This window comes from Acipenser ruthenus, chromosome 6 (genome assembly GCF_902713425.1).
Source record: "Acipenser ruthenus chromosome 6, fAciRut3.2 maternal haplotype, whole genome shotgun sequence".
NCBI lineage: Eukaryota > Metazoa > Chordata > Actinopteri > Acipenseriformes > Acipenseridae > Acipenser > Acipenser ruthenus.
Window position 1 is genome coordinate 44,429,728 of NC_081194.1, and position 22,117 is coordinate 44,451,844.

At 41.1% G+C, this 22,117-nt stretch overlaps 1 protein-coding gene across 1 annotated transcript in view; it reads left to right on the top strand.

Annotated features, from left to right (window-relative positions):
- pcnx2 (pecanex 2) overlaps nt 1-22,117 on the top strand; it is a 148,704-nt gene that overhangs the window by 14,469 nt on the left and 112,118 nt on the right. Inside the window, exons 3-4 of the mRNA XM_034017005.3 lie at nt 7,904-8,024; nt 8,777-8,813. Of these exons, the coding sequence (XP_033872896.3) occupies nt 7,904-8,024; nt 8,777-8,813 (158 nt within the window). The remainder of the gene's footprint in view (nt 1-7,903; nt 8,025-8,776; nt 8,814-22,117) is intronic.

The following is a 22,117-nucleotide window of genomic DNA, read 5'->3' on the forward strand; positions in this document are numbered from 1 at the left end:
CTTGCTCCACTGGCTCCCGATCACCACTCGCATCCAGTTCAAGACTCTTGTACTAGCCTACAGATGCCTTGACCAGACTGCACCCAGCTACCTCCAGACCCTCATCTCTCCCTACACCCCCACTCGACCTCTCCGCTCCGCCTGCACTAGAAGACTGGCTCTACCTCCTCTACGCTCCCCTGCCTCCAGAGCCCGCTCCTTCTCCACCCTTGCTCCGCAGTGGTGGAATGACCTTCCTACAGATGTCAGGACTGCCCAGTCCCTGACCACATTCCGGCACCTCCTTAAGACTCACCTCTTCAAACAGCACCTGTAGAACTCCTCTGTTTGTATCCTGAGACACTATCACCCTTCATTTAAATGTGCTTTATTTTTCTCTTATCTGCCCCCTATTTTACTGCATTTAATCCTGTACTTCAGAATACTGTAATCTTTCAAGTGTTTAACCTGTAGTATTTTGTATTTAATCATATCCTGATGTAACTATCATTATTTAATCATATCCTGATGTAACTATCACTATTATCTGCTGTATTATTGAATTGTGGTTTGTCACACTTGAACAAAAGTTATTGTATTTCTTGCTCTTATTGTATTACTTGTATTGTAACACTTGAAATGTATTTGCTTACGATTGTAAGTCGCCCTGGATAAGGGCGTCTGCTAAGAAATAAATAATAATAATAATAATAATTTATACAAAGTCTCCCAGCTTTCTTGAAAAGATCTGCATTTCCCTCGTTTTTCTTTTCTATTTGTTATGCTCTCATTAGTATCCAACCTAGTAGATTCAGCATCCGTCAGTTCTGGCAGATTCTACTGTATTTGCTGAAGCGGTTTTCTCCCACGGCTAATTAAAAAAATAATAATTTAGCCACAGTAAAATGTACTGTCTGTAAATTGGGACTTTAGTGAAGACCACATGTATACGTGAGTACATTCATTATTGGTAGTAATTCATAGTTATTTAGTCACTCAGGCTATAACCCACAACTCCACAAACCAGCCAGCATTTTTGTAAATAGCAACACATGTAATGAACAATGAAATAAACATTTTATTTGTGTCATCAGGTGACATGGCTGAGAATTTTTTTTCCTCTGTCATCCTGTCTGGTGCTGTCAGTGTCAGTTTCTCAGCACACAGTACAGTTAGTCGCTCAGTAACGAGGTGCTAACAGATGATTGATCGATCTGTAGGAGCATTTACTAAGGTGCATTTGTTAAAAAAAATAAAAATAAATCTATATATAACAGTTTATTTTTTTTAGGAAAATCAAAAATAAGCCTATTTTTAGGGACCCCAACTGTTGTTGTTGATTCCAACTTAGGCACGTCACATAAGGACTGTAAGTTTACATCAGGACTAGCAAGTTTTACAGTCAGCACTCAGATATCCGTTACCCAGATACACGCCAGTTGCGTTTTACCGCCCTTGTATTAAGAATAAAATCTCTCCCCATTATATATATGTAGCAAATTAATGCACTTACCCATCACACGCGATTTCCGACTCCAGTTTTCTGATACAAAACCCATCAATTCAGTGTTACAATGTACTTGTTTTCCGTCACAGCCCACAATTTTTTTTTTCTCACATGCCAAATTAGTCTGTCTTTATTGTGCAGTTACATAAGAACATAAGAAAGTTTACAAACGAGAGGAGGCCATTCAGCCCATCTTGCTTGTTAGTAGCTTATTGATCCTATAATCTCATCAAGCAGCTTCTTGAAGGATCCCAGGGTGTCAGCTTCAACAACATTACTGGGGAGTTGGTTCCAGACCCAACTGGTGCTTCCTCCAGAATTAAATTAAAATACTTCTACAGTACATCTAAATGGAGGTCTACTTATTTTAAAACACAGTCCTTTCAGCTATGTATATTTTTGTGTTCCCTGAAAAAACGGACAAGGGTTGGAACGGGCCAAAATGAAATAATGAAATATGCATCACACTCGTTTAACCATCACTGAAGTCAAAATTTTATAAAGTCAGATATGTGAGTGTTGATTGTATGTATTGACAAAGGTATGTAAACATACCGAAAAGTTGGCTCTTTTGAGCAAAAACTTATTTTTTGTGAAACAATTTCAAGATTATTCCTATGAAGGATGTGAATGGAGGAAAGGAGAGGCCCAGAGTACAACAACAATTCAGGATGGCCAGGCAGATACTCAGTAGAATGAAGAGATTATCAGAAAAGAGAGCTAAGTATACCTCTCACAATAACTTTTCAGGAAGATGTTTAGATAGCGATACTGTACCGCTAGGATTTCAGATAAAATTAGTTATAAATATGAAGACGAATGATTCTGAAAGAAATAATGTAAAAAATGTACTTAAAGAAACGTCGTTAAAAGTGATGCAGGAAGCAAAGATAATGTCAATTAGAAGAACACGAGAGATTAGTTTTGAAATTCAAAAAATAATAGATGACTCATGTTGTAAACTAATGCCGTTGGAATTAAGACAAATAATAGGAGGCTGTGTGGTCCAGTGGTTAAAGAAACAGGCTTGTAACCAGGAGGTCCCCGGTTCAAATCCCACCTCAGCCACTGACTCATTGTGTGACCCTGAGCAAGTCACTTAACCTCCTTGTGCTCCGTCTTTCGGTTGAGACGTAGTTGTAAGTGACTCTGTAGCTGATGCATAGTTCACGCACCCTAATCTCTGTAAGTCGCCTTGGATAAAGGCATCTGCTAAATAAATAAATAAAGGAAGTAGAACATTTTGAGCAAAATAGACTAAAGTACTTAAATGATAGAAAATCTAAAAAGTTTACTAAATTACTTTACTTGAATATGCCATGTGAAACAACCAATAATCTATTACTCAGTGATAATTATTTTAAAGAAATTGGGAATACTCACCTTGGTATGGTAGCAGAAGATCAGTGGCACAATGATAAAAATGGAAATAAGGCATTAATGATAGACAAAGATGGTCATTGTTTTTTAGATGTTTGAGTAGAGTTTTGTATGGAACACAAAATAATCATAAATTAGTAAGGGGTAATATTACTGAACACATGAGCAGAAATGTAAATAAATATGAACTTTACATCGATAACGATTATAAACAACATGTCAAGAAAATGAATAGAGCCCTGGGCTACAGAGGCAGAAGTTGCTGCTGCTGTAGACATAATAAATAGACCAGTACATGTTTACGTAAACTTTGTAGGTGAGGAAAGATTTTAAATATGAAGGAACAGAAACTTCAGTTCCAGTGAACCTATTAATAATTTATATAAAAATAATCATTTTGAATTAATTACACTTAAAAGTAATCATGATGGATACATATCAAATGTATCGGCTGTGAATGATCAGACTCAATGTAAAAAAACAAATACATATTCACAAAAAGAAAAAAAATTGCAGAACAGGGATGTAGGAGTAGAGCATCAAATGTAGGAGTAGTACCTAAAAATCAAGTATACAAAAAAGAAGAATCACAAAAATATAGTAAATAAAGATAATGGTTGAAAAGGAATTGAAGTAGAGACAATATTTTACTTATCTGATAAAATATTAACAGCCTTACAGAAAGCATTACTAGGGAAGGGACTGAAGTTTGTTCCAGCAAAAAGATACATAAATAAGGATACGTTAATAATAGAGTTAAAAGAATGGGAGGAATGAGGAAACACACACAGTTAGATGAATATGGAATAAAAATTAAAAGAAAGCGGTATTGGACCTCCAAATGGAAGAGATAAATGGTTAGATATGTACATAGAAATGAAATAATAACAGGCTTAAAAAGTAGAGGTAAACTTAATTTAACTAAAAATGAAGAAGAAGCTCTAAAAGAACTAAAAGAGGATGATGATATCATTATAAGACCAGCAGATAAAGGTTCTGGGGTGGTAGTAATGAACAAAGTTGATTATATGAAAGCAGTAGGGACTGAACTGAAAAATATAAATACATATGAAGAAGTACAAACTTTTAACATTAATATCATAATAAGTGAGAATTTTAGAAGATAGCACGATAGCAATTGTTATATTTACTTTTTTATTTTCACTCCCATTCTTTCTCTGTGAACACCCAACCCTGAGTGAGTGAAACTTTCACCCTTTTATGCAGCTGTACCAAGATTGGATTGCTAATCAATCATTCAATTGGAATCTCGGCACATCTGCACGTGAAATACTTTGTGCACTTCCTGTGCTTCCATACAAATACCCCTTTTACTCTGCACATGAAGTGATTGTGTCATCCTCGTGTCTAAATACAAATATACATTTTATAACACTTGTACTGCATAACTCCACATTATACTCTGTGCACGAATACATATACACCAACATTAATACACCACACGCAACATATAAAAATAAAATACACACAGGGGCGGGTGACACTGCCACACTCCCCTAAACTGGGTCAAAATTGATTTGGCCTTAAACACCAGTCATCAAGCAAGGTGATAGAGTGTAGGCATTTTTATGATGCTGACAAGTAAGCAATTAAGAAAAAAATCTAACAAGGTTTTTTTTTTTTATTGTTAGATATTTAAAATGGAAATATCTTACTAAATCAAGAAAACAAAATATATAGCAATAAATGTTTCTTTTAAGGTTTCTGAGGTTTGAAATTCAAATTTACTGTCCACTTCTCTTTTTATGGCGTGTCTTTCAAAGTGGTGATGTGACGAATGAATCCTAGTCAACAATCTCCCTCCCGACCTGTGAGGGCGCTGTATAATAGGAACAGTGTGCCCCGGACTGGATGGTTTGGCAGTTCATTCCAGGGTCAGTCGTAAGTCGGACATCCAGAAAGGGGGCAGAGTCACAATGCCAGAAGTCATTGCCTTAACGCAGTAGGCGATGTGTTAGTCATGGATTGGAGGATACGTGATTGCACTCGCTACCGAAGGGGGCGTGACTGAGGGTATATCAGGGGATGTGGCGAAGCAATCTGTTCCTTTGATATGGTTATGGAAAGACCTATAAAGAAGTACAGTGAAAATATAACCGTGAGTGTTTTGTGTTGTTTTGTATGTCTATAAACTGTTACGTTTGACATTTGTAGACGGCTAACTAATCTGGGAGCTGTCGCTAAAAGCCAGCACCCACCCCGGACCACTCTACACCATTGTTGTCATTAGTATTGTATTAATTATCCACTTGCAGTAGGAGCTCTCACTGTTGGACTTGTGATCGTGTGTATGTAGTGTGTGTAATTATTGTTATTATTTCGGGACTGAACCCCGTGGTTTACCTCTGCTATACATATTGTTGTGTAGAGCCAGGTATTATTATTTAAGTGTTGCAAGCATGCAACCCAGCCAAATAAAATAGCTGTCTTGTGTGTGTTATTCCTGAGCACTGCATCTCATCTACACCTGCGCACTGCAAGCCACACGTGGTGTCAGAAAACGGGATTATGGATGTCACTACACTAACCGTGCTGGATCAGAGACGGGAGGCGACGAAGAGAGAGAGAGGAGAGATACAAAGCACTGATCGAGAGGGTCAGACTCAGAGGTGCACCCCAAGTACCAGCAGGACCCGTGATGGTGCCCCCTAAAGCGAGGGCATAGAAAATGACGGCGGAGGATGATCCGGAAGGGTACTTGGTTGCCTTCAAGCGGTTGGCTACCACTGCCTTGTGGCCTAAGGAGTACTGGGCTAGTCAGCTGGGCCCCTGCTAAATCTGGGAGGCCCAAGCCTCTTATCAGGCCGACCAACGAGGAGGCCAACCGGTATGACCTGGTCAAACAGGCCATCCTCCAGCGTCTGAATATCACGGAGGAAACACATCGGGTGCATTTCCAGGAGTAGCAGAGGCCACTGGAGACCCGCCCCATGGTTCACTGGCTCAGCCCCACCCAGAAAACAGGGGTGCAAATTTACCACGTAAATTTATTGAAGCCCTGGCAGGATGATTTTGGACCTTGTATAGAGGTCCCTAGCACTCAGAGTATTTCGATTGGGGAACAGTTACTTCCAGATCAGAAACGACATCTGCATGAGTTAATTGGAAAGTTCAAGGATGTTTTTTCTGATGTGCCCGGCAGAACTAACCTTGTTGAGCATGCTATTATCACTCCAACAGGGGTCACGGTTCGAGAGAGACATTACTGGATCCCGGAAAGTCGATGAACTGGCGAAGAGGTGCCAGTGATGCTCGAACTTGGGGTTGATTGAGCCTTCCAGGACCGAGTGGTGCAGTCCAATTATGATAGTTGCCAAAAAGGATGGCACCAATTGCTTCTGCATTGATTTCCGGGTTTAAAAGGCTTCTGCATTATCCCGGGTTTAAAAGGCATGTTGTATGCAGACAGGCTCAAAGAATTGAATTTGGTCAGTCTTGAACACGGTGATCTGATTCAAGCATTCCAAATTCTAAAAGGTATTGACAGTGTTGACCCAGGGGACTTTTTCGACCTGAAAAAAGAAACAAGGACCAGGGGTCACAAATGGAGATTAGATAAAGGGGCACTCCAAACAAAAAATAGGAGGCGCTTTTTTACACAGAGAATTGTGAGGGTCTGGTACCAACTCCCCAGTAATGTTGTTGAAGCTGACACCCTGGGATCCTTCAAGAAGCTGCTTGATGAGATTCTGGGATCAATAAGCTACTAACACCCAAATGAGCAAGATGGGCCGAATGGCCTCCTCTCGTTTGTAAACTTTCTTATGTTCTTATGTTCTTATGTAAATGCTTTTGTCAAGTTCAATGCCTACCATCATACCCCATTCTCGACAGACTGGGAACGGCAAGGTTCATCTCCTTTGGACCTGACGAAGGGATACTGGCAGATCCCCTTAACCCGCAGTTCACAGAAGAAAACTGCATTGTCCTACCCCTGATGGTCTGTTTAATTTCATAACCATGCCGTTTGGGCTACATGATGCGCCCGCTACCTTTCAGAGACTAATGGACCCGGTCTTACGCCCACATCATGAGTATACAGCAGTGTATATTGATGATGTGGTTATTTACAGCTCCGCCTGGTGAGAGCATATTGCCCGGCTCACGGCCATCCTGCAGTCTCTGAGGGTAGCCCAGCTGACAGCCAACTTGGGTAAATTTGCATTTGCCAAATTAAAGACTCAATATTTAGGATTTATTATGGGACATGGGTAGGTGAAACCCGTCGCCACCAAAGTCCAGGCTTTGATGGACGCTGCAATCCAGAAAACCAAGTCTCAGGTGAGGTCTCTCTTGGGGTTGGCTGGTTACTACCAAGGAAGATTTATCCCGGAATATGCCACAGTGGTCAACCCTTTAGTAAACCTCACAAAAAAGAGTGCACCAAATTCAATTAAATGGACAGGAGAATGTCAGGGGGCGTTTGATACCATTAAGCAGAGACTCTGCCAAACCCCTACCCTTAGCACACCAGATTTTGATAAGGAATTCATCCTCCACACCGACGCTTTGGATGCTCATCCTCTACAGAAGTAAAAAAATGATCCCCCGGGAATGTAACCACTCCGTCATTGAGAAGGAATGCCTGGCCATTAAATGGGCCACTCAGACCTTACGCTACTACCTATTGGGACATTAATTCAATCTCGTCACTGACCACGCCCCACTCAAGTGGTTAAGCACGATGAAGGATAGCGACGCTCAGATAACTCGGTGGTATCTGGCGCTGCAACCCTTCATGTATTTTATGACACACCGTGCAGGGAAAGATCACCAAAATGCGGATTACTTTTTCCAGGAGGGGGGTGTAATGAGGAAAGTAGATTCAGCTGAGTGTTCCTTCGGCTCCTTAAAAAATAAAATATATAAAACTGGATTACAGAGCCAAATGGTGCTTTTTTTGTTTACTGTTTTCCTTGAGGGTTGCCCCTATAAATAGATAAGAATTTTATAACTTGGCACTAAGTTCAGCCTTTCGATGTTCAATCTCTACTTTTCTTTTTTGTCTCCCTGTAGGAACAGTAGCACAGTGGCTGAAAATGTCGCTATGACTGAATTAAACAGAAATGGCTCGAGTCCTGCAGCCCATTATACTTCAAAACAGACAGACACAGACTCAGGGTTTACCGGTGTGGGGGTCAGTAAAATCCTTTTTTTACTTCTTAATTTAAGCAATAATTCATTTTTCTGAAGCAGGGACTACAGTCTTAATAGCAATTGGGTAACATAAAACCTATAAAAAATAAGGTGCTGTCTTAAAGAACACATAAAAGATCTACTTGACCATAGTGCTGTATCAGATAGGAAAATGAATCCCCACATAAAATACTTTGGATAGTAAAGTGGTTTCATTTTATGGAAAGTTACAATATTGTTGACGTTGACATATTTATCATGATATGAAAACCCACAAACACAGTCCACAGATTAGCAATCAAGCCTAAACAGGCCATGAATAGATTTTCAGCAGTGTCCAGATTGGGATTAGACAACAATGACCAAGCTAATTTATTACCGTTTAGTAGTATGACATTTAACTGAATTAAACAGTTATTCAGGTTGTTGATGGTGCATGTTGCAAAGGACTGACAACCCTTAAATAATAGTCTGTAATACTTACCTGTAATGAGGTTTATAAGGAATAGTGCTTTTAAAAATGCATGAGTATCTTATTGAAATTCCATCCTTGTTTATTTTTAGCTTTGCTTCACAGCTAACTGATAACATAACTGTGATTATGTAAGTAATTTAGAATAGATTTTACATCTCATAGAAAGTGCTCTACAGTTAAGATATTACATTCATTACATCAAAGTATATTTTGAGAATCGGTTTAAGTGCTGGATAGTTTTGTTTTACACATGTGTGTTTGTCTTTACTTTCTAACAGGAGTTGCCAAAGCCAGGTGATGCAAAAGATGATGAAGGTATAGTATTTTTCAACTGTATTTTATCTGGCATTTATTGGTAAGCTATCAATATTGAAGTAATATTTTTCTTAATATTTTATTTCTTTACTTTTTGTTTTTCTGTATGACTCTCTGTTGTTGTTTGTGCCTAGAACATTATTTGCCATGTTTACTACGTATTCAGCATCAAAATGATTTTGGTAAGGTGTTGCACTGGCTTTATTGTACACTTCTTTACCTATGGGCTTCAGCGCATAGCATAACTCTAATGTGCTTCCCCTTGTTTAACTCATCAAACACAACAGTGATCTAGAGAAGTGGTTATCCCAAGGGCTGGTAACCATGGCTCCTCCAGTCTATTCCATTGCAGGAGCCTGCTGAAGATAAATAAGTGTTGCAATGGAGTGGCCTGGAAGAGCCATGAATGCCAACCCTGGCGTATCCAATTGGAATGAAGCATTATACCAACATCATTTTATTGAGGGAGGTTCCTTCATATATATACATATATGATAGTGACAGCTCAAGTTTTTTACTTACAGTCTAAGTGGGGTGGGGGGGGGGGGTGTACTGTATATAACTTGTTCATATTGCTTCAGCAATACCACATCTACACCTCATGTATGTTCCTTTTATAGCTCAGCATCCTTGCACCAAGTTGGTTTTCACATTGCTCTGAGTCATTGCTCAGGTCACAGTTTTAGACCTTGCTGTATTTCTGTGGCAAAGTGGTTAACTGTGTGCAGATGCAGGAATGCAGCAGTGATTAATGAACAGACAGACAACGATAACCCAGGTGCAATGTTTGTTTTATTTTTAAATCCAATTGTCTGATGACACAAAACATAGTGATAAGCAGTACCGCGGTGGGTATTGCTTTATTTGTAATCCACGGGTTGGTCCCGAAATAATAATAGTCCCGTTCTTAAACACCAACACGAAACACCAACACGACCAGATGGTACCTGTGAAAACGTTACAGCTTAACAGCACCACCAAACAGCAAAACTTGATTTGAGCAATAAACAAAAGTTTAAAAATAAATAATTTTTGACCCCATCCAGGCTGTAAAACAATAATAACACTGGTGGACATGTATCAAGCGTTTGCAACGGCGTGAAGGCCATAGCAGCGCGTATACGGCAGCCTTAAAATTGCCCCGTATGCATCATGACACTTTTGGCAAGTTATGGCCGTGCTATTATTATTATTATTATTATTATTATTATTACTTATTTCTTAGCAGACGCCCTTATCCAGGGCGACTTACAATCTTTACAAGATATCACGTTATACATTATTTCACATTATACAGATCACATTATTTTTAGATACAATTACCCATTTATACAGTTGGGTTTTTACTGGAGCAATCTAGGTAAAGTACCTTGCTCAAGGGTACAACAGCAGTGTCCCCCACCGGGGATTGAACCCACAACCCTCCGGTCAAGAGTCCAGAGCCCTAACCACTACTCCACACTGCTGCCCCATGCTACCACCGCCAAAATGCACGCCGCCGTGCAGTGCGCTCCGACGCTCATTAGCCATGCATTTTAAGGCGTGTCAAGCCTTAATTATATGCACGGGCAAATTGTAGATGGGGCTCATTTGTAAATGAAGTCTGTGATATTAAAATGAGATTTATGAAGCGGCAGCGCCAGCCCTAAAAGGGTCCACAAATATGACCGATTTCAAATTGGTCTTTTTAGGGCGCAAAGAAAAAGTCAGAAAGCAGCTGATAAGAAAGAGCATTGTGGCAGTAGTCATAGGGGCCTGGAAAAGAAATTCACAAATGACAATAAAAAAACAATGAATTTCTACAAAACCGACATTTTATTTAAAAAAAAAAAAAACCCACATAATTTACATTATATTCTAATGATGTAACTTGCCTAAAATGTATTATCATGACAGTTCATCAAGAACATCACCCAAAAACCAAGGCTGAAACATTTTCACATTTACTAGCCTAGCTACTGAGACAACTCTTGAAAAATGTACATTGTAACTCGATTCGCTATTGAAACAATCTTTAAAAATGTAACAAACTTCTGCTGGAAAAAAGTTGTTTAAAATAGTCTGTGTTGGCTTCAAAAAAAGTAACAAGCAGCCAAAATAGATTCTTTTAAAAACAACCTTGAATGACAAATTCAGCAACATTTTCGAGTTCTGTAAATTTTGCATGACCCTTTCTGATCTCCCTGAGGATGAAATTGTAGATTGATACCGGCTATTTCTTTATGTACAATTGTTTGTATTTGTCATATAATAAACTTGGTTCATTATATCCTTTTCATTTTGTATATTTGGTTTTATCTGTCGTATAATAATAATAATAATAATAATAATATAATATAAAAAGTCAAGACACTTAGTCAACACGGGTCATTGCCTCTCCAAATGACCTGCCTATTGTTCATTTGAGTTAGCCCATTTGGAGGGGGGGCGCTATATTTCAGATTAATCTGTTAATCTGTGTTACCAGTAGCCCATTTTGAGGGTTTCAGAACAGAGCAGTGGAATTTTCATATTTAAATATGGCAGCTTACGCCATGCCTCATTAATTTTGGGCCAGTTAATACATTTGGGATGGGGTAAAATTTGTGCCGCGGCAGAACGCTACTTTACACTTACCCAATTTAGCACTGCGTTGGTCGATCTTGATACAGGTCCCCTATTGTGTTTTAAACACTGAGCAATATATTTAAATCATAATACAACATAAATACAACATACGCACAGGGGTGGGGTGTACCCTGCCACAGGGTTATACAATATTGTTCATGCAGTCTTTTCTTGAAGGATCCGATAGTCTCTGCTTCAACAACTCTATCGGGCAGCCTGTTCCAATGGTTCACCACCCTTTCTGTGAAAAAGCTCCTTCTCCTCTCCTTGAATATGCCCTTCTTCAGCTTCCACCCATGGCCCCTGGTTCTGTTCTCTGTGACATGTGAAAAATAATTCTCAGCAGTTACTTTGTTAAACCCCATAACCATTTGAAATACCTCTATTAGGTCGCCTGACTTCTTTCTAGGCTATATAAATTCAGCTCTTTCAGTCTATCTTCATATGACATGCCTTTTAATCCTGGAATGAATCGTGTTGCTCTCCTCTGTACTCTTTCCAAGGCTTCAATGTCTTTCTTATGATATGGGGAGCAGAACTGTACACAGTATTCTAGGTGTGGTTGTACCAGTGCATTGTATAATTTTAATATTCTCTGGATTTCAATTAAACATTCTTGGCTATATAACCTAACACTCTATTTGTCTTTTTTATAGCTTCTCTGCACTGTCTAGTTGGCTTAATGAGTTCGATTTCTAGAATTATTTTGTAAGCTACAATTACTTAAAGTTCTTATGTGGGTCTTTGGACATTCAACACCACATAGATGTCTAAAAAACATTGTGGCATGAACTGTTAAGCCTGAACCCAGTCCTCTACAAATGTACTGTTATTTCTCCCCTTTGGAATCTTGTCTCCCTGTTGATCTGCTTCTGTTTGGCTGACAAGGCTGTAGAAATGCTGACTCATGCATGTGTAACCCTTGGATCAGATTGCTTTAATGCATTGCTTGCCAGAAATCCAGATAGAGTTTGTGGTAAATTGCAGACTGTATAAAACACTGCAGCAAGACTACTTACAAGATTACATCACTCCAGTCCAGCATGGCTTGCACTTACCAGGCTAGCACTCAGGAAGCGCATTGAATATTGATCAAAACTTACTAGTCTCCCATTACTGAATACCTTCTTACATTGCAGCAGCTACATCTGCCATTTGCCATATATTCCATTTACTTTTGCTGAATATGGAGACATAATAGAAAGTGTATGTTTCTTGTTTGGTGTAAGAAATTACAAGCTGGGAGAGAAGGCATGTTGACAAAGGAGAAAGTATGATTCCTGGTACTTCTATAACAGAGGTGGCCAATTCTTTTTTCTCTCTCACCTGTTTCTTTGAGCCTGCATGTTCACGCAAAGATATTTCATCACTTGTTGACTTTCGACACCGCTCGCTGGCGCATGCGTATTTCAAAGCCGGATGTGCAGCTAAAAGTAAATTTCATAATTTTGAGTTAAGTACTCATTCGTTACATGGAGACAACGGCATTGAGCAAACCCTTCACTAGTAATAAACGAAAGTATTAGGCTTTAACACGCGGGTCACTTTGACCCATACATTTTTAAACTGCTTTGTTATGAAAATGAAAGACATACTATCGGATAAAACTAAAAAGGTTTATTCATGAACATCATATCTAACATTTGCATCACAGGAACAACATTTAAATGGACAATTAAACATAAAAGGCTTTATTTTTAAATTGAGCGCATATACAGCACGACTACAAACAGTATAATATAATAAAAAAAATATAATAAAATATACATTTCAAAAGATACGGGTATGTACATATACCCGTGTACAGGTGTAAACGGGTACATGTACACACAAAACTATAAAACCGAAATCATTGTTTCTAATACTACATAAAAAGAAAATATAACACTACTTCTGGTATGACGGCTGCATTGTACTCTCTATGGAGGAGCGTACGCGTCTGCCAGCTGACTGTACCTGCATCCAGGAGCTGTGTTGCAAACACAGACGCAGTTCCGTTGAACACTATTGTGTAAACACGTGTAAACTGGTACATACAACCTGTAAAACCAAAATTGTTTATTTTTCTAATAGTAATTAAAAAAAAATAATAATATATATAACATACGTTTCATATTAGGCACATAAGTTGTTATCCTACCTGTCATTTCAGCTTGCTGTATTCCAATCAAAATGACTACTTTCAAGATTAAATATTTCCTTCTGATATATTCCCAGTTGCATTTGTGGAACAAAATGAAGGATTGTTGCAGTGTTCGCGCTAGGCCGCGCCATTGCGCCAATGCCCCCCTGAAATAAAAAATGTCCCGCAGAAATTCTCTTAACGCGCCCATGTGTCCCCCTTTCCAGACCAGACACAATACCAGTACGCAGTAAATTAATGCATGTTTTATTAACATGACATGTCTGACGACAGGCTAATCTTTTTTACTTGTTTGTTTACACTTGCGTTTTCATAATTGAACTCCGTGCCATATTCTCCATTCCAGTAGAATGCGCTCACACCCTCCCTGGTTACAGTCAGTTTCACAGTAAAGTCTGGACGACAACATCAGGCTTGTTAACAACATGGCCCGGCGCAAATATAACCTTGTATCTCTGTTACACCTGACCATTACTTCTGGAAGAATAAGTAATCAACTTCGGCAGTGACTTTTGAAATGCAGGCTATTATATTTGTGCTTAAAAATACTGTGTGCAGTAGATTTGCGAAACGAAAACCGCAGTAACTAAAAAAAAAGAAAAAAAAAAGTAGCCTACGGTAACGTTATAAAATATGTGAAATTTGTAATATATATTGTAACACAGCAGGGAGGGGGTTAAAGCCTCCCTGAGTGGAAAACATGTGCAGAATGCACATTTGTTTAATTTAATTGTTGGCTTTATTGTTTAATTGAATTTGTTAAATTGTTTTAGTATTAATTATCCCCTGCACCTGGTAGCCATTGTTAAATTAGTACCAGGTGCAGGGTATTTAAGAGAGGCAGCTAGTCTGCTCGTGGTACTTAACCGGTGTTTTGGTGTAAGGCCGGGGAAACAGCTTAGCTGTCCCGGGGTAGTCAGGGTGTACCTGTGTGTGAGTTAGTGCTCGTAAAAGAGCTAGGTGTTTATTTTGTGTTTGTTTTGTTTGTGTTATTAAAAATTGTGCAACCGCACTTAAAAAAATCCATTCCAGTGTGTTGGGTCTATTTTTAAAGGGGCAACGAACCGTGTGAGTTGCAATTCTATTACATGTGGTGGCAGCGTGTGTGGGCGCCCCAAGAGACCCAGAAAATGGATTTTAAAGAACTGATCGAGAAGATCAATAAAAATACAGCCGCTCAAAAAGAGCAAAATGAGAGATGGGAGAGAGAGCTGGGGTTGGCCCCGCTGAAGAGACAAGTGCGGGAGCCGACCGAACTGGAGCTGTTGTTCCAAAGGTGGGAGCAAGCGAGAGGAGCCCTGCTGACTCCAGCCTCAGAGCCCAGTGGGGAGGAGCCGCCGCTTCCAGAGCCCAGAGGGGAGGAGCCGCCGCTTCCAGAGCCCAGAGGGGAGGAGCCGCCGCTTCCAGAGCCCAGAGGGGAGGAGCCGCCGCTTCCAGAGCCCAGAGGGGAGGAGCCGCCGCTTCCAGAGCCCAGAGGGGAGGAGCCACTGTTGCCAGAGTCACCGGTGGAAGTCAAGGGGGAGGATGTGCCGCCTCCCCTGCAAGCCAGTCCGGCGTTGCCGAGGGAGGTCCCTTGTCCCGACAGCGTGGACACCTGGCCGGAATGCCCAGACCTCCCTCCGCTTGACCTGGCTCCCAAGTCGCAGTACAGCCAGGCACAGTCGTCTGCCTGGTCCCTTGCTTCACTCCCCCTGGAATCCCAGACGTCGCTGCGCAGGAGGAAGATGTCACTGCGCAAAAGGCAGACGTCGCTGGCGCTCCCCCTGCTGATTGCTCCATTCCACATACCTACTGCTCTGTTCCCCCTGAGATTAAAGACGTCGCTACGCCGGTCCACAGCCACGCGCCTCTGCCTGCCAGTCCTGGCTCCCGGTCACCGGCATGCGCTGTGGTCGCCCTGGACAAGCCGTCTGGGTCCCTCCTCGTCGGTCCTAGGTCCCTCCCTGGAAACGCCGGAGGGACCAACCCACCCTCAAGCCCGCCCGTGGAAGAGGGCGACAATTGACATTGCTGGACTTGAGGGTGGGTGGTCTTTTAAGGGTGGAGGGAGGTGGCCGTCGAGTGGCCGGTGTCTTGAAAAGACAAGGGGGGGGAAGTGTAACACAGCAGGGAGGGGGTTAAAGCCTCCCTGAGTGGAAAACATGTGCAGAATGCACATTTGTTTAATTTAATTGTTGGCTTTATTGTTTAATTGAATTTGTTAAATTGTTTTAGTATTAATTATCCCCTGCACCTGGTAGCCATTGTTAAATTAGTACCAGGTGCAGGGTATTTAAGAGAGGCAGCTAGTCTGCTCATGGCTGCTAAGGAGAAGGAGACAGAAGAGGTGCTCTGTCTCAGAGTAGCCAAAGAAAATAAAAAGTAAGTGTGGTACTTAACCGGTGTTTTGGTGTAAGGCCGGGGAAACAGCTTAGCTGTCCCGGGGTAGTCAGGGTGTACCTGTGTGTGAGTGCTCGTAAAAGAGCTAGGTGTTTATTTTGTGTTTGTTTTGTTTGTGTTATTAAAAATTGTGCAACCGCACTTAAAAAAATCCATTCCAGTGTGTTGGGTCTATTTTTAACGAACCGTGTGAGGTGCAATCATATTACAATATATATATATATATATATATATATATATATATATATACAAATTTCCACTAGACTCGGAATAAAGGAAATTATTATGTAATACAGTTCACGTAACCAGAATGAGTGGCGCCTCTTCATTGACAGCTCATCCAGGAGCCTCAAAGCCTTGCTGCTCCATAATGGTAACAAGTATCCGTCTCTTCCCCTGGCTCACTCGGTGCACCTCAAAGAGGATTACAACAGCATCAAGACCTTGCTGGACGCCTTGAAGTATGATGAGTATGGCTGGGAGGTCATAGGAGACTTCAAAATGGTGGCATTCCTGATGGGTCTCCAAGGCGGTTTTACCAAGTTTCCCTGCTGTCTTTGCCTTTGGGACAGCAGGGACACCAAGGCGCACTACCACAGGCGGGACTGGCCACAGCGGACCGAGTTCTCTGTGGGGAGGAACAACGTCAAGTGGGAGCCACTGGTGTACCCCCGGAAGGTGCTGATGCCACCACTGCACATCAAATTGGGCCTTATGAAACAATTTGTCAGAGCTCTAGATAAGGAGTCGGCAGCCTTCAAGTACCTTCAAGACTTCTTCCCTAAGCTGTCTGAGGCAAAGGTCAAAGCCAGTGTTTTCGTCGGACCACAGATAAAGAAGATCCTGGAGTGCAATGAATTCCCCAAGAAGCTCACTAGTAAGGAGAAAGCGGCTTGGAACAGCTTTGTCACAGTGGTTCGGGGCTTCCTGGGCAATCACAAGTCCGAAAACTATGTGGAGCTGGTTGAGACTCTGGTGAAGAACTATGGCACAATGGGCTGTAGGATGTCCCTCAAAGTCCATATCCTTGATGCTCATCTTGATAAATTCAAGGAGAACATGGGAGCGTACTCGGAGGAGCAAGGCGAGCGCTTCCACCAGGATATACTGGACTTTGAACGCCGCTACCAAGGACAGTATAACGAGAACATGATGGGAGACTACATTTGGGGGCTGATTCGTGAAAGTGATTTACAGTATAATCGTAAATCTCGAAAAACTACTCATTTTCTCATTGGAAATAGGTAAATTTCAAAATATCACTGTCCTGGTCACAAAAGCAAAGTTTGTGGGGAATAATAGCCATTTTCTATACTTTTGAGGCATAAGCAATTAGGAAATAACACTAACAGGAACAAAAATTGTGTTACATAGTGTAATCAACGTTTAGTCGCTAACCAGACTGACGAGCTGTGGCAGAGCGTTCAGCGCACACATGACTAATTTACATATTAAATATGTGTGTTTTAAATAAGCCCTGTTGTTTAAATGTCATATAAACAGTTGGTCTGTCTGGGGTAAAAAAAAATAAAAAACTAAAAGCTTGGTCTTTAACTCATTTTATTTCCTGTGTGCGTTCGTGCCTGCAAATCTATATTTATTTTTTTCAATGACCCGATTAAAGTTTATTGTAACTTAAGTACTACATTTCAAAATACAGAATATATGGCCAATCAGAATCCGCAGTATTGTCATGTGGTTCTAGTTTGACAAGCCGTTATGTCTGATATGAGAGTAGTAAGAGTTTTTGGCTTTCAATCCAGTGAACAAATATGGATTGTTGGCTCAATACTAGAACATTGCAAAGGGCGATCAAGACGAAATACCGTCAGAGATTAAAAACGCCAAAAATGTCTTGCGACTGACGCTCTCTCCAATTTTCCTGCGATCATCAGTGATTTGTGTGGTAACAAGCAGGGACATCCATTACATACTAGGTAAGCGTTTTATGATTGTTTTTTAATTAGCATCAGTACTGTACGTTTTAGTCACCAAGAATTTAAAAATGCCAATAATTTGTTTTTGTAATGAGGTCAGCTGTAGAGATGCGTGGATAGTGAACTTTTCTTTGCCTTCTTTTCTGTAATTTTATTATCAATAAAAATACATGATTGCCATTTGCTATCATGGAATAGTCCTGTGTTATTTCTGAGTGATATGAGGCTAGCACGGAGGCTTCGTTGATTTTAATTAATTAATATTTACAATAAAATGATGTTTCCAACATCTAGAAACCTGTTTGAGGGACTGTATTTAGCCAAAAGTAAATATAATATATATATTTTCTTTTATAATACTGTAACTTTTATAATTGTATCCATCACACAATCCAAGGCTTGTGTGTTTTGTTGTATCATGTTATTGTACAGACCTTTTTTCTGTTTTCATTTTATGACTATCACAGTGGACTACATTGTTTGGAAAGGGGTACGCAGCTTAAAAAGATCGAAAACCCCTGTTCTAATGTGATTTGGTGCAATGAATATCCTCTACTCAGTGACACACCAGCATCCCAATATTTTCCCCAAAAGTATTGTAGAGACACCTTGGTTGTATCTACAGCTTTACAGGTTTATTTTTTGTTCTTCAGAAACAAAAGGTCAGTAAACTCTGCTGGCATATTTAAAAACAAACAAAAATAAGAAATGGTGGTTGGTTCTGAATCAAACATATTGACCCCCTCACTGAAGAAAATGTCCCCCTAAAATTTTGAGAGGGGGCCACATTGACCATCAGTCTGTAAGTCCTGGAGCAAACACTGAGAAAAATAAGCAACTAGGCTTTCACTGAGTTTGCATCTTGACAAATCGACAATCATAATCTGTCTTGTAGTCAGTCTACAAACAAAGAAAGACTTGAAATAAAAAAAGGAAACGTGTGCTAGGAGGAGGGAGCGTGTCTTGTTTGCTGCATTTACAAAAAAAAATTGAATATCTTACATTATATTAAAAAAAGACATGTATTGTAATGCATGGGTCACATCGACCCACGTGGCGGTTCTAGGTAGAACTGTTTATAACTTTATCATTTTTGCGATTCTGGCTATCAAACGCCGTCAGGATATTTAATTTATATATTTAGGAAAAGTCAAAAATGGACACACCTACGATTTACAACGGAAGAGTAATTAACATTTTAAATCCAAAATGGGCCAAATTGACCCACATGGTGGTTCTAGTGTTAAACCAGACTGGGAAAAAGAGTTTGCTTTCACTGAAAACGTGGTAAACGGTAAAGTGGTAAACCTGTGTCTCATCTGCAACAAATCGTACACATTGTAGTCTGTACAAGGCAATCAACCTCAAACATCACTGTGGCAGAGTGTCCTGCCCCTTTGTATATTTTGTTATGATTTATTAGTATGGTTATGATTTATGTAACCAGAACGGCGAAAAGCCCTTTTGTTTAAATGTATGCGGGCGGACGAAAACCGTCTGCTATTTAATATTGTGTTGATTCAGCAGGGAGAGGGTTAACTTCCTCTCCCTGCCTTCACGTGTGGAATGTAGGTAGTCAGGAGATAAATGATCGCCAATTGTCTCATTAGCTCCTGACTACATGCTATATAAGATCTCGCTCTCAGTGTAGGGTGCTGAGTTGGAGAGAGACGTGTAAAAGAACCAAAACGATTGCTACTTACTGTGAACCATCCTGAAGGTACTCTGTGACAAGCAGGCTGTAGTGGTGATGTCAGACCCGGAAGAAACACACAGTACTGTGAAGTGAAATGTGAATTGCACTGTTGCGCAGTTTAATAATGAACAAAATAAAAGTTTTAAACAAAAACAGCACACAGCACTTGAGGCCAAAATAAGTAGACAAACAAAACAGACTAACACTAAACAAACCATGGACGAACAGACAAACAAACAAACACGGTGAGTCAAAATAAACAAACAAGTATCGTGCTGGTCCTACCAGCACGCAATAGCAATTGTTATGATTTATTATTATTATTATTATTATTATTATTATTATTATTATTATTATTATTATTATTATTATTATTATTATTTTACTCCTCCTCTCTCTCCCGTTCACTACTCACCGAACACCCAACCCCGAGTGAGTGAAACGTGCATCTATATATACTGTTGTGCCGGGATTCAATTACTAATTGAATTCACTTGAATCTCGGCACGAGAACTCATTTGTGCAATCCTGTGTTCACATACTATTATACTTTAAATGCACGTGAAGTGTTTGTGCAATCCCAGTGCTTAAATACAACTATATAGTTTAAATCATTCGTGCTACACAGACCCATTTATATACCGTGCAGCAATATTTATACACGCAAGACATAACACAAATACGCACAGGGGCAGGCACTTGGCCACATACCTCCCACCTTGTGCACAGCACACATTGCCTCAATGGCCACCTCCCCCCTTAAAATCCCCAAAGTCTTGCTGAAAGTCCCGGGCCAAGAACAGGGACTTCAAGGGGTTCATGGGCAGCAATGTTGCCAGTAGCCAGGCTGCAACTGGCAATGCTGTCAGCAGATATGGTGACAATGGGGCGAGTTCTTCCTCCCGGTGAACCACTGTCAGTGAAAATGCTGCTGGTGGTAATGCTGTCAGCAGACGTGCTGACAGTAGGGTGGCACACTCCAGCAGCAGAAAGGCTGCTTCCTCCCATAGCAAAAGGAAAGACTGCCAGGAGCAATGCTGTCAGCAGACCTGCTGACAGCTCCCAGGCTTCTTCAGCCGGGGCAGTCCTGGCAGCGGGAAAAGCTACCAATAGCGAGGCTGTCAGCAGACATGCTGGCAGCTCTAAGGCTGGCTCCTCCAACCCCAGCAAATCCCCGAAGGTCAGCAGCAAACTACCTCCAAGCAATAGAGCACGGGCATCCCCAGACGATAGCGAGCTGGTCTCCCCAGTCGATGCGGAGCAGCAGGTAACCCCAGGTGATGTGGAGCAGCAGACAATGTGGAGCAGGCATCCTTGGGCGGTGCATGGCAGGCATCTTTGGGCGGAGCAAGGCAGGCACCCTTGGTCGGTGATGTGGAAGCATCCCCGGGCGGTGTCGTGGAGGCATCCCGGGGCGGTGACATGAAGGCATCCCGGGGCGGTGACGTGAAGGCATCCCCGGGCGGTGACGTGAAGGCATCCTTGGGTGGTGTCGTGCAGGCATCCCGGGCGGTGACTTTAGGAGGGGAGCTTCTTTCCCAGGAGGCGGCAGCGGGAGCTCAACTTCTCCCCCTGTGGATTGAGTCAGGACAAGTCGTGATGCTGGGATGGGCCACTCTGGCAGTGGCTGCGGGGGTGCTGGCCCTCTTCGCGGCCGCTGCGCCGGGCTGTCTTCCCCCGTGCTCCACTCAGCAGCCTATGCAGTGGCTGCTGAGGAATGCCAGCATCATGTCCTGGTCCTTTCTCTTGTGGTGGAAGTGGGAGCTGCAGGCAGTCTCTTCTTGCGGTGGAGGTGGGAGCTGCAAGGTGTCTCCCTTTGGTGGTGGAAGGAGAGGCAGCTCCTGGAGCTAAAGCTGTTATCCGGATTGCTGTACTCACTATTATAGACTGGCCAGCACAAGAACCAGGACAGTAAGTTAATAGATTGGAGCAATACTATAATACAATTACAATTCACATTTCTATAGCTTCACACCACAAGGACCCTAAACGGCTTCACATAACCCAAAAATAAGAAACAATTAAAGTCTCAAAAGAAGATGGGGGTCAAATATGACACCCACATTTCTAGTTTTAATTCTGAAGGGATAGTTGACAAAACGGGATATACTAAGGTAAGAAAATAGTATTAGTGTTATTAATAATGCAAAGAATGCTCTGCCAATACAGTATGCATTGTTTGTATATAAATACATTTGCTAAATCGTGATGGGTTTTTCTTTACAAAGTGCTTGCAACTTTGGAGGCAACCACATTGTAACATTCAAAACGAGTCAACACTTGTAGCACTTTCTCTGGGGCACAGCTGACTAGCCAATACAAATCCACCACTTATTTAAGAAAAAAAAGTCTATTAAAACCCAAAGTATAGCCTATTTCAGTAAACTAATGTATCTTAAAATAGGCTAACCAATTTTGTTAATAGTTTAAAATGGATATTAAAATGTTCAGCAGTGTTATAATACTGTATCGCGATGAGGTCTGTTCCTTTAAATAAGTTGCCTTGGAGTTAAATGTGGATCCTGCACGTCCACCCTTGGAA